The sequence below is a fragment of the Sinohyriopsis cumingii genome, chromosome 4, assembly GCF_028554795.1.
Source record: "Sinohyriopsis cumingii isolate HCF-2022 chromosome 4, ASM2855479v2, whole genome shotgun sequence".
Taxonomy (NCBI): domain Eukaryota; kingdom Metazoa; phylum Mollusca; class Bivalvia; order Unionida; family Unionidae; genus Sinohyriopsis; species Sinohyriopsis cumingii.
The window spans coordinates 63,516,337-63,530,069 of record NC_142964.1 but is presented as its reverse complement, the minus strand read 5'-3'; the positions used below and the strand labels follow the sequence as shown (position 1 = coordinate 63,530,069).

Here is a 13,733-nt window from a genome sequence, read left to right as displayed (position 1 = left end):
TAGATGTTGTCTAGCCTACCATCACTAAACATGTTCAGGCTTTAAGCGCAATACTGATCCTTCCTAAGATGTGATATGAGTTACAAAGGATAGAATGATATACACTGTCAGACTGGAAAACGGTCAATGTGATACGAGTTACAAAGGATGAAATGACACACACTGTCAGACTGGAAAACGGTCAATGTGATACGAGTTACAAAGGATGGAATGACATACACTGTCAGACTGGAAAACGGTCAATGTGATACGAGTTACAAAGGATGGAATGACATACACTGTCAGACTGGAAAACGGTCAATGTGATATGAGTTACAAAGGATGGAATGACACACACTGTCAGACTGGAAAACGGTCAATGTGATATGAGTTACAAAGGATGGAATGACATACACTGTCAGACTGGAAAACGGTCAATGTGATATGAGTTACAAAGGATGGAATGACACACACTGTCAGACTGGAAAACGGTCAATGTGATACGAGTTACAAAGGATGGAATGACATACACTGTCAGACTGGAAAACGGTCAATGTGATACGAGTTACAAAGGATGGAATGACATACACTGTCAGACTGGAAAACGGTCAATGTGATACGAGTTACAAAGGATGGAATGACACACAGTCAGACTGGAAAACGGTCAATGTGATACGAGTTACAAAGGATGGAATGACACACTGTCAGACTGGAAAACGGTCAATGTGATACGAGTTACAAAGGATGGAATGACACACACTGTCAGACTGGAAAACGGTCAAATTGATATGAGTTACAAAGGATGGAATGACACACACTGTCAGACTGGAAAACGGTCAATGTGATATGAGTTACAAAGGATGGAATGACACACACTGTCAGACTGGAAAACGGTCAATGTGATATGAGTTACAAAGGATGGAATGGCATACACTGTCAGACTGGAAAACGGTCAATGTGATACGAGTTACAAAGGATGGAATGACACACACTGTCAGACTGGAAAACGGTCAATGTGATAAGAGTTACAAAGGATGGAATGGCATACACTGTCAGACTGGAAAACGGTCAGATGGACGAACTGGTTGACTGGGACGACACAAATGTTTCAAACATTAAAGCATCAGAAAAAAATACAAAACTAAAATTGCATAATCCATACAAGATTTATTAAGTTACCAGTATAAAATTTGATTCAGGACTCTAACGAAAGTAGACATTTAAGCATGGGAATAATAATTATAATTCAACTAATTTATTAAACTGAAGAGCTATTCAAGTAACATACAATGTGCAATTTGCATTTCTAAATGAAAACAGACAATGAAGTATATGTACTGCCATCTGAGTTGAGTATATACTTTGAAATGCTTCCTTACTAAATGGAGTATTGTGACTTACCAGTGATAAAATTCCACTAGAACAGACCATGCAATTGGAAATTACAATTTAAATTTACAGGCATGGATTTATCCAAGCAATGGAAAATGGAGACAGATATGCATATTTAACAGCATTACAGGTCTTTATTTACTATAAATTTTCATGTGACCTTGAGCTGAAACTCTTTTGTAGTTTGCTAACCATTAAAATGGTTTTTTGAAAAGACTTTTTAAGTAGTAAGAATACTGATTTACCTGATGGTCATAAATAGTGGGAGTCATGTACCTGCTACCTCCAAATTTATCCCATGTGTTTAGCTAAAGTACATAACCTATCTTTCTGATATCAGGGGTTTAAAAATGTATAAAATATTGCTTATTGTTCTGATTTGTTTTTCAACACCTCTTGTGCTGACTCTTTTTACAAAGTTTGGTATTGGCACAAAAATCTGTATGGTTGCCTTTGTTCAGGTATGGGCATCCTGGATAGCCAAGTGGTCCAAGGTGCTTGCCTTTATTGATCACTCATATCTCACCTCTGTCTGTGTGGGTTAAAGTTTCGACTCTGCCAATATGTAAAGAAAACTTGCCAGTAGCTTCCAATGGGATGGTAGTTCTTCCTAGATGCTTCTTGGGTTCTTCCTGCACTGAATATATGGGCCACTATGTATAGCCTATCATGTGCTAAAAATCACGTTAAACCCACAAAATCACAAATCACTGTTCAGATTTACATTTTTAGGGACATGGCAGCAAACAACTGCAATTATTTAAAATAATATGAAATTTTATTATCTCTCTGAAAGGAGATGCTTTTGCACAGTGGTATTTATGCCAGACTAGTAACTAAAAGGTGCAGATTCAAATCCTACCATCAGATCAGCCCAGGTCAGCTAGTGTGGTGTGCCCTTGTTTGAGGCATTTTATTCCAATTGCTTCAGCACTAAGTAACCTGCTGTTCTGCAAAGTACTAAATAAAAACACCCCATCTCCTTAAAACAACTGAACCTTTTACATATAAATCAGAAGATTGTTGATAAACAGTATTTTGAAAGAAAACCCATTCAGAAAACAGAAAGTGGTCTCTTGTGGCACCTCATTTCTCTTTTGAGGTTGTCACATTCTATGCAACAGTTGATAAGAGACTGAAAAGACTGGTCTTAAATGACTGGTGGTCTTCTTTCAAAGCAAACTTTACCAAAATAAAGGACTTGGTCCGTTAGTCATAATAAAGTCATGATCTCACAGTCTAGATCTTTCTTCTATAGTACACTGAGATATATTTAAATTCAATAAGATTATTTTCTGGGGATAAATGACTATGAATTAAATGAAAGCAATCAATTCAATTCCAAAATATTTGATTAATGTAGCCTAGATAATCAAAATTGTATTTCTGTGCTCAATATCCAAACATTCAAGTTTTGTATCACTTTTACCAAAAAGAAATGCAAACGGCATAACACTCCTTAGGATTATATTCATTACAGATTACAAAATGTCTATTACAAATATTATAGCATATATGTTTCAACATTTAACTTTTAAAGACTGTAATTGATATCAAATTTTTAAAGTTCCATTAAAATTTCATTCAGAGTACAATACAACTCATAAATTACATACTACATGCATACACACTTTCAATTTATAGCAGACTAATACACAATGACATCGCTTATAATTAAAGGAAGACTATTACGGATGTTCTTGATATTCAATAGTTAAGGCTGTTCTTGATATTCAATAGTTAAGGCTGTTCTTGATATTCAATAGTTGAGGATGTTCTTGATATTCAATAGTTGAGGATGTTCTTGATATTCAATAGTTAAGGATGTTCTTGATATTCAATAGTTAAGGATGTTCTTGATATTCAATAGTTGAGGATGTTCTTGATATTCAATAGTTAAGGATGTTCTTGATATTCAATAGTTAAGGATGTTCTTGATATTCAATAGTTAAGGAAGTTCTTGATATTTAATAGTTAAGGATGTTCTTGATATTCAATAGTTAAGGATGTTCTTGATATTCAATAGTTAAGGCTGTTCTTGATATTCAATATTAATTTTATGATATAAAAGTCTGTAGCACAGATTGCAATTTTACCCATGTCTTTGCTCACTTAAACAAGAAAATTATGAAGACTTGAATCATGAAATGGGCACATAACTCTATTTGCTTCATGAAAAAGAAAAATATGCTAAAGATAATCAGAATTTGTGATTTGAAGCAATATAGATTTTCATGAAAAAAGCAACATGAGACCATCATGGAAGAAGAAATGCTGTCTCTTCTTTGTTAGTTTTATGCATGAATTGCCAACTACACAGTCCTCTTATCGAAAGAGAAATGGTTAAATATCAATTACTTCCCTTTGATATTAATCCTTGGCCTTTATAATCCAGGAAACAATCACATGGCTATTCAAGATAAAAGAATGTTATGTTTTGGAAAAAAAAGATGCATTTCTTTCTTAATCTTAAGAAATAGACAAAATTGAAAAATTTCACAAAGGGAACAGAGAAGTCAATACTATAATGTACACTAAATGCAACATACCACCTGCTACTATAAAATAAAATGAAGATGAAACATGAGGGACCAAGTTCTCTCAATCATAAAAATATCCTTTAATCAACTGTTTTTATTGCTTGCCTCTGTTTACATGCAAAGCATTTCACAAATATACAGTCTGAATAAACATTAATTGTATTTCTGCAGTAAGACATCAACATGAGAAAATGTATAAACAAAACTATTATTACAAGTGTTATTTGTATTAGTAATAGCAGTAGTTGAAACCTGTTATTTAAATATCTCAGTGAATTTTTAAATTCTTTATCTAAAAAATGTTGAGTTGTATGAAAGTTTTAATTATTATTTTGATTCCACATGCATATGTTCCTCTTATTTTTGTACTACTACTACTACTACTGTACTAATACTACTACTCCTACTAATAATAAGACTGTAGTAATACTAATACTACTACTACTAATAATACTGTACTAATACTACTACTAATAATAATACTGTATTAATACTACTAATATTAATACTGTACTAATACTACTACTACTACTAATAATAATACTGTAGCAATACTAATACTACTACTACTAATAATACTGTACTAATACTACTAATAATAATAATACTGTATGACTACTACAAATAATACTGTACTACTACTACAATAATAATAATAATAGTATTATGGGCAGTTCCATGTAAACATGTATGGGTCTGAGGGAGGCAAGTTTAAAATAGATGTATGCCTGAATTGTCTGGTTACTCATCGAGCTCACATGAAAATGATTCAATTCTCAAAACTGCATCTATGTGTGACTACTCCTGGGTCCCAAGTATGAATTTTTTGGAACAACCCCAATAACAATAAATTGCTTATTTTGTAAATGTTCAACGAAATGCTTATATCGTAAATACTACCAAAATATGTGTACAAAATAATCAAGTAAGCGATTTTTATTCAGCCTGCATAATTGTGTAAAGCGTGTACTTATAAGTCAAACTACAATCAAACAAGGTCCTGATATGTCATAGGATAATGCTCCTGCAGAGCAAGATCTATGTTGTTTGTTCTGCTGATTACTCCTAACAAATTGCACAGACCCAGATCTACAGGAACATTATACAACAGTAGATCTGGGTCTGTGCAATTTGCAGTTGGCCTCTTCTTTTAAGCAAGTAAATACTGTAATAAAATTGAATAAAGTTCCAAACTCCACTTACAGGACATTTTTTTTTACGATTCAGATAATTTCCTTCACCATGGTTTTGTCTACTTTAGATGTAGCTGTTGTTACAGTGGTATCTTGCAAGTTGTATATATATATGTATATATATATATATATTAGACACACACACACTTCTTTCTTACCTACGAGTGTCCATTGTTTATGCCAACGGACCTGACTATGCACATCATGCTCCTCTATGTCCCAAAATTAGCATGGATTTAACATTACAACAACAACTGATGACATATCAGCAAATTGCTAAGGTTTGCATAGATGATGGAAGGTATGGTTTGAAATGTGTAAAGTATGAAGAAATTTAATAATTCTGAGCTAGACTGCAAGGTAATTACTTTCTGATAATGAAAGTGGGGGACAGTTAACAATGGTTTAGATCCCGACTATAGTAAAAGTCACATGGGTCATGTAAGCTCATTTACTGATATAAATTTTAAAACTATTTTTAGTTTTAAAATTTAATCATCATACAGTTATAACAAAGTTAATTGATTCAAGGTTTTGAGTGATCTGCACATTAATGGTCATAACAAAATTTCCTGACAAAACTTATTGATTGCTATGGACTTTTACAATGGAAGTTTGGCATTAGACTGGGTCAAGAAAGTTGATATTGGATTGAACTATTACAAGAGCAAGGGGAATCAAGTATGATTGTGTGACCTAGAAGTCAAGTGTATTTTCATTCATCTCCTGTATGGATGTTCAACTATGAATGGGATAGAGAAGTAACATACAATAAATCTTATTCTTAACTTGGACATATGATATTTCTTCAAATTGATAATTTAGCATGATGAAACTAAAATCTGAAATGACAGCCATGTTTGTACCATCTTTTAGGTATATAAAGGCACATATATGTATGGGAAAAATAGGTATTATGTACCAATTGAAACAAAAGACATGACATACCATATAAAAGATATATACAAAGTTACATAATTGACTTGTGTGTTTTTTCTTTTTCCCTACCAGTGTTTTCCCAGGGTTTGGTTATAAAAGAAAACATTTTCATTTATGTTTGTAGCATAACTTCTTCCCAACCGCAGAAGCGTTCCCTCTTACATCATAGTGCATGACAAAATTCTGTTTAAATGGAATCACCATGCTTGCTTGACTATGCCTAAAAATGTCAAAGTAAATTATCAATGAATTTGCCATTAAGAATTTTTTCAGGGAAATTAAACAATAATCTTCAATGGAATTTTGATGGACAAGGTGCAAAATAAAGTGAATAAACACCATCTAAAGGTATGTGTAATCAAATTCTCCAAAATGACATAGCTGCAAAAAGTGCCCCTGAGCATGTACATGAGCTTTGTGAGTTGTAGTACACAGTTGTGAGTTGTAGTATACAGTGTCTCAATCCCTGTTGTTCCCCATATTGTAACATTTCAAACCTAACATAAAACACTTCTTTTTAATGAATGCTCTTTTTGTGTACTAATACAAGTTCCTTCTAGCACTAAAAGATTTAAAGTCTGCCTTTCTCTTATGTGGTGCTTGTTTCCATCAATCAAGGTCAAATGATACACACACATACCACAACCCTAATTATCCCAACCTCAGTTATACACATTTTGGGGAACCACAGCAGCTCAGTGGTTAAGGCACTGGACTCTTGACCAGAAGGACTGGACTCATGACCAGAAAGACTGGACTCATGACCAGAAAGACTGGACTCTTGACCAGAAGGGCGCAGTTTTGATTTCACCATCAGATCAGCTTCCTCAGGCAAGGTGCTTTACTAGTTTTAAACTTCAAAGTGTTGCTGTGCCATAAAAACCTCCAGCAACAATATTTTCATTTAGCTAAACCAACACCATATACATTATTATGATAAGATTCCTTTGAGAGATAGATGTTTCTGGATAGGATGAAATAACATCATGAGATCTGGGATTAAAATATGTTATTACAATGGTTTATTCTTTTGGTGGCATCACACAAATGAAATGGCACTTTTACTATTCAAAAACAAGTTTGATGTCAAAAAATTTCTCTAAGCCATTTAGTAAAACAATTATATACCCGTTTCAGTGATCTTGAGGCTTTATGATCCAGCAAACTCATCAGACTTAACTCCCCTTTGTGTTGGATAACACAAGGTTTACATGTTCATAAAATTCATATACATCTATTCAAAGATTTTATAAAACAATATATATATATATATATATATATATATATATATATATATATATATATATATATATATATATATATATATACACACACACACACACATATACACACACTTTATTGTTTATTTTTTTATTATTATATGCTCATTTTTTTCCCCCGTTAACTTTACATTGTCAGAATCATGCAGTATTACCTGATATTGAACCCGCGTGACAATACACTTATAGCATTCACGTGCATAAAGGAACTATATTCTATTGTAAACAAATAATGGATGCAGACGCCAGCACTATTTATTTCTACACAAATTATGTACACTCGCGTAAGATGCTCTTTACATTGTGGTTGGTTAAATTTGTTTCTGAATGAACTAAAACAGATGTTTCGTGGACTGCCACATACCAGCTGCTTTGGCACATTCCGCGTTGATACAATGTTTCGGATTTAGGCTAGCAACAGTATATAACAGACGCAAGATAAGGTCCTTACAAATAACATACAAGTGACAAGTCATATACTCTCTTCTTTAGTTGGTGATAAGAATGGCAAAATAAAAATATACTTACAGTTTTACATCCTGAATTTCCTCAAAATGTATTTTCTTAATTCTGCAAATCCAAATTACATGAGCCATGTCATAGGTTCTCAATCTGGATTACACATTTCGAAATTGTACTGTAATTTCGATGATAAGTGCAGTTACATCCTCCTTACTGCACTCAAAATGAAATAAGCATTAAATTCCATCTTTTTGATAGCGTCTTTTTGATAACTGCAATTGAAAGACTTCATATTTTTCCCACATTATGATTTCAAACATTCAATGAAAGAAACAGAAACACATTTGCAGATGTCAACACGCTTCTCCCTAGCTTCTTCAATCTCATGTATTTCATGTGGAATTGTCACATACAGATCCTGTCCATAATCACGAAATTTCCTAGAATCGAGAAAAATACCAAAATCTATTCATTCCAGATCAAATGGAAAAGTTGTTGCAATGCACATTCATTCACAATATGACTCCAAATTTCAATTTTAACAAGACACACCATTTTCTTTCGAAAGTTATGCCGAGCGTGCGACTAAGTTCAAATTTATCTGGGCAGAGTTATGTGTGCAGTAATAATGTTGATTTGTGTAATGATCAATATGCGCTGGTGTATTTAGTTTGGCATGTGGCATACATTTACGTGTTTATTGTAGTGTATTTTGTTTATATAATTAACCCTTAGGTAGAATAAAAAATGAGCATATAATAAAAATGTTACTGCATTTTGTATGGGAAAATATGAACTCGGTTAGTCGGAAGGATATACTGCACTCCCAAGGTCGTGCAGTATTCCATCCAAAAAACTCGTTCATATTTTCCCATACAAATGCAGCAACCTATAATTTATATTATTATTATTTATTATTAAATTTCCAAACCATTCTCATTTTCCTTAACAAGTTCTGATAACTGAGGCTCTGGTGAATTAAGCTCTACACACTAAAGTACTATTAAATTGTAAATTCGAACATCTACTAATCTAATTATTTTTCTGATTGATCAAACATGAAAAAGTGGAAAATCCACAATAGTCAGATGTCAGCAATTCCAATGTCACAACATTTTCATTAATATCTGGTGCTATAGACAATGCACTGTCAGCCTTTTTTTTGGACAAAAATACTGAAAGTCTGTTCAAACAGAGATAACTATATGGTATTTTCAGATTAATATTGGTATCTATAATGTCAAAAATGTATAAAAAAATTATCAGATGCTCAAACATATCACAATTAAAACTAAACTTGTGACAGTATAGCCATTTATATATGTCAACAGTTATAAGTGTACATGACATGTTTAGGTTTTGAAATTTGAGGTTACCCTGCACTCAAATCATATCATTTATGAAATTTTTAGATACCAATAAGGACTTGTTTGTGTCCGTAAAATTATAAATGGTGCTGCAGTAACTTGCTCAATACATTCTTCATGTAATGTATTACTTACTGTATAGATAAATGCATACATTTTTCTACCTTGATGAGACCTTTGTTCTTTAGCCAGCTATTGGGCATCAAAAATGAGAATAACACAAATTTTTAAACTTTTGTGAAATTGTAAAATAATATAAATTCATTCTTTAATAAAGTTTTAGAAGAATAAAAATTAAGACAAATACTGCAGAAAGTCTACTAATTTGTAGATTGTTTCTTTATTTCTGAAAATCTTGAAGAAAACCCATACTGACAAGTATGGTAGTTATTATGAATTCACTGACAATTACTATCCTGAACAACTCAATTAAAATCAAGCAAGACTTGGAAATAGTTATAAACGTTACAGCTGTCTCATAATACCAAAATTGTCACCTCTCCATTTATTGAAGAATGTAATAACATTGTTACAAAAACGGTACATTAACAAAAATTCAATGAGATTGCCAGAAAAGGCAACCAGAAAAGGCAACAAAACTTTAAAAAAATGACAGTGCTGACTATCAACATGGTCTTTGGAATGCAATACTAAGTCTGGTCAAAATTCAATTGTATAAGTAAAATTCACTCTGTTGGTATGCTTAAAGAAGTATATAAAAAAAACCAATTACTTTTGACTTTATGCCTAAGTCAATAATGGTCTGGTTTTCAAACCTACTTCACAAAAGTACAAGTATGTTGGTTGTCAGACCAGCTTCATTTTTATTCAGTACCAATTAAATACTGCAAGAAGTGTTTTAGTGAAATTCCCATGTCAATGCCACCACTCAAGCAAAAGGAGTAGAGATAATAAGACTTTTAGTATGGCAAACAGTGTGCCATGGTGGAAGTCAAATGAACACAAATTTCATTCAGAACCAGCTATATACTGTTACTATAAAAGAAGTCCTACTAGATGTCCACAGAAGAACATTTTAAGTTAGGATCAATTAAACATCATAAGAGATCTTTCAGCAAAAACTTCCTGTCAATACAGTGGTCCCCCTCTTAAAAGGCCACTCATTTTGCAGCGGTAAAGTGGTCTTTCAAGAGGGTAATCATATGTGAGTCACAATGACTAATTACACATAAAGTATGAAAGGCATAACTAAGTTTTAAATATTGAATATTTTCATTTAAAAATCACAGGAATATTATAGAATCAATGTAATATAACTTTTATTAATGCTAAATAAAATAATTATGAATAATCATCAATCACAGTGCAAAACCACCTTGTCCAAAAAATCTGGGTACAAACATCTGGCCATAGTGATCACTGTCTGTTGATTCCATTTTCCTACTACTGTAACAGTAGACTGTATTACCGACAATGTTTAATTTAATCTTTCTGGCATCAAAGTTCACAGTGGTGATCAAAAGACTCTCTCTCTCTCTCTCTCTTTGTTAAGTCTAATTACTTTCCCTTTACCTTTTTAAACTGAGAATGTTGGATGACGTTTAACACTTCTTGCAACAACTTCTCCCTTCATTGTTAATTTTTACTTAAAACTAGATTACAAGTGTCTAAGAAGCTAGTGAGATTGTCATGTGATCATCTGGTTTTTAGTATGGTATTCTTTAAAGGCTAGCATATCATTTTTACTTGCTGGCAACTGGACCAAACTTCATAAATTTCTGTGTTTTTTAAAACTGCTTAGCCTTAATGTCGCAGAGTGGCAACAGGATGTTCTGCCTGAGCTTAAGAATGGTGTGATTCTCAGCGGTTAGCTTTCATCCTCTTCATAATTATCAGTGGTAACAATAATCAGTAATTATCTAATTGACAAAATCTATCGTCTACAGATCATGCAGCAGTAAGAATAATCCGGTTACCTCTTTGTATGGATTAAAGTTACTTTATTGAAAAGTTGGAACAAATTTCAATGTGTTGAATTTAGAAATCAACAAATATTCTTCAGTCTTCTATCCATGTGGCTCTCAGAGGAGTAATTTTGACAGTTTTTGCACTAATATGATGGGTGGTGGTCAAGTTAGAGAATTGGCTGTCCTAGAAGGGTACTTTTGAAAACAAAATAATTTGTGCCATGGGATTCTGGCTGCATAAAGTGGGTGGCTGCTGGTTAGAGGGACTGGTCAAGAGGAACACTGTATGACTATCCTTTTAGGAGAAGTGATAAGAGGAGTTTCAAGGTAGCCACTGGATGTCAGACAGGTACCATTTTTGTCATGCAGGACAAAATAGACATCATAATAAGTCTTTTAGTGAAAATCCAATGATGGCATTACTATCCACACTGGACGATTTTTAAGATGGCACCATGGTTGCAATATTGGATGTCAGATTAGTACCATTTTTATATAGACATATTAAACATCACAAGTCACTGAAAACCTTATGTTGATATGCCCATCCAGTCAGGTGCAGCAATATCAAGATTTTCAAGATGGTCACTGTGTTGACCTTATTGTAAATCAAATTGGCACTATTTTTATGTAGGACCAACTATATGTTTTCAAAAATCTTTTAGTAAAAGAATAACCAATGACAATACTACATTCCATTCAAGTTCAAGATTTTCGTTTTTCTTAAACTTAGTTCTGGACACTATTGCCATACTGGCCGTCTTAATGGCAATATTTTAATTTAGGAGGCATTATACCCTGGGATGAATGTATGTGTATAGTTTTCACGCCAGTCCCCCAAGTAGCTTAGGTGGATAATTCCTAATAAATTTTGTCTAACAGATGAATAATGGATTTACAACAGCTGGATGATGGACACAGAACAGACAATCACATAAGCACCTCTGGACTATGACCAGTAAAAGTAAATAGGACATTTAATGTATTTGCAAAAATTAGGTCAATGTGACCTAGACTTAATCTTATAAAGACAATATAAACATTTTTTAAATACTATATCTGAAAACCTGAGCTCTATGGAAGAGCTTATGAACATAAATAATCAAGGCTAAAGCATTTACATGGCATCATCTCGCATTTGCTTTCCCATGATTCTGTGTCATTTTGGAACTGGTCCTCTTTGGACATCAAAACTGCCCTCTCTTCTCCAATCCTGATCATATTCCACTACATGAAATCACCAACTGAATGTGTATGCATCATACGTACATCCATTAAAACATGCAAACAAGCAAGAATGTACAAGAAGATTTATTAATTTTGAAATATACAGGAGAAATAACCAAAACTTTGATCACTGCTATTAGTATGGAACATGTTTATTGCTATTTAGAATCAATATAAATGAACAGTTCAACAATATGTGATACTAGCCCAGACTTGAAGCTAATTCTCCCACAAGTCCTCATTCAAAAATTTTCTCTATTCAACTTTTTGTATATACAAAGTTTCTACTGCATTCTAGCTGCAAGAAAAATATAAAAAAAGCCTAAACAAAGCATAAAAACCAAATAATACCATCATCCCTGCTTGGTCAATAGGAACTTTATGTGATAAGTATTACTATGATAGAGTTCATAGTCAGATAATACAGTGAACATCCTCAACAGAGTTGTCTTCCTTGATTACCACATAGGGTCCTGCCCTAAAACACTCCATGTGTTATACTGTTATGGACTGAAGATTGTGCAATTTTTCTAGAACAGATGAAAATGTAGGGCGCTCTTCAGTGTTCAACTTCCATGCATCTGTCATAATAGCATATATTTCCCTAGGACACCCCTCTGGTGCCTCCATTCGATAACCTCTCTCTACATGCACTACCACATCTGACAGGGGCTGAAAAATTAAGAAAGGTCAGTGTACATGTATATCTCACAACATTGTATAACAAAGATCAGTACCAAAGTTATGACAATAGCAAAATACCAGAAATGTACAAAAGATATACTTACAGTGAATTCAATTTTTAATGGATCCCCTATATGATCAATTCAAATATAACATTTGTTTCACTCCTGAGGCAACATTAAGGGTTGCTCTGACTATGAAATGTTCATGATGGGCCATTCTTTGTCCTAAGTTTGCACTGTTTTATTTAGACACTTGTCACCTCCAATCAGCGTGCTAGTTTTTTTTTCCCCCAAGGATATTGTTGTAGCTTTAAAAAATACTAAAAATGCAGAAATCTTTGCATGAATTACCTTTGAACATTTCAAAAATTAAGGAAAATCACAAATACAGTTAAACCTGTATAGATAAAATATTGTTACGGTGATCACCAGTCATTTACGACCAGATGATTAATGCATGGGTCAGTTTTGCTCTATAAAGTGCACCCCTTCTGATGAACTGATAAATTCTGGCTGGGTAACTGAAATGGCCACAGAGGAGAGAGAGAAATGAAATATTTTGAGATAGTGCAGGAAAAATCTGACCCTGTATAGATATGAGAGGTTGCTGTTAAAGACATGTGAACGATTTGGATAGCTGAACTTAATTTTATCAAACCTGCTAATTTAATGCTCTTTGTGACATGCTAACAGTCAAGATTTCTGGTAATTCAATATATAATGTATCATGTAAACTCACA

General features: G+C 33.2%; 1 protein-coding gene across 4 annotated transcripts in view; it reads right to left on the bottom strand.

Annotated features, from left to right (window-relative positions):
* Positions 1 to 1,126: 1,126 nt before the first annotated feature.
* Positions 1,127 to 13,733, bottom strand: part of LOC149801329 (tyrosine-protein kinase CSK-like) — an 84,490-nt gene continuing 71,883 nt past the window's right edge. For all 4 annotated transcript variants that reach the window (XM_089955375.1, XM_089955374.1, XM_089955376.1 and 1 more), the window contains one exon: positions 1,127 to 12,979. In XM_089955375.1, coding sequence (XP_089811501.1) covers positions 12,803 to 12,979 — 177 coding nt within the window. In that variant the 3' untranslated portion in view covers positions 1,127 to 12,802. The remainder of the gene's footprint in view (positions 12,980 to 13,733) is intronic.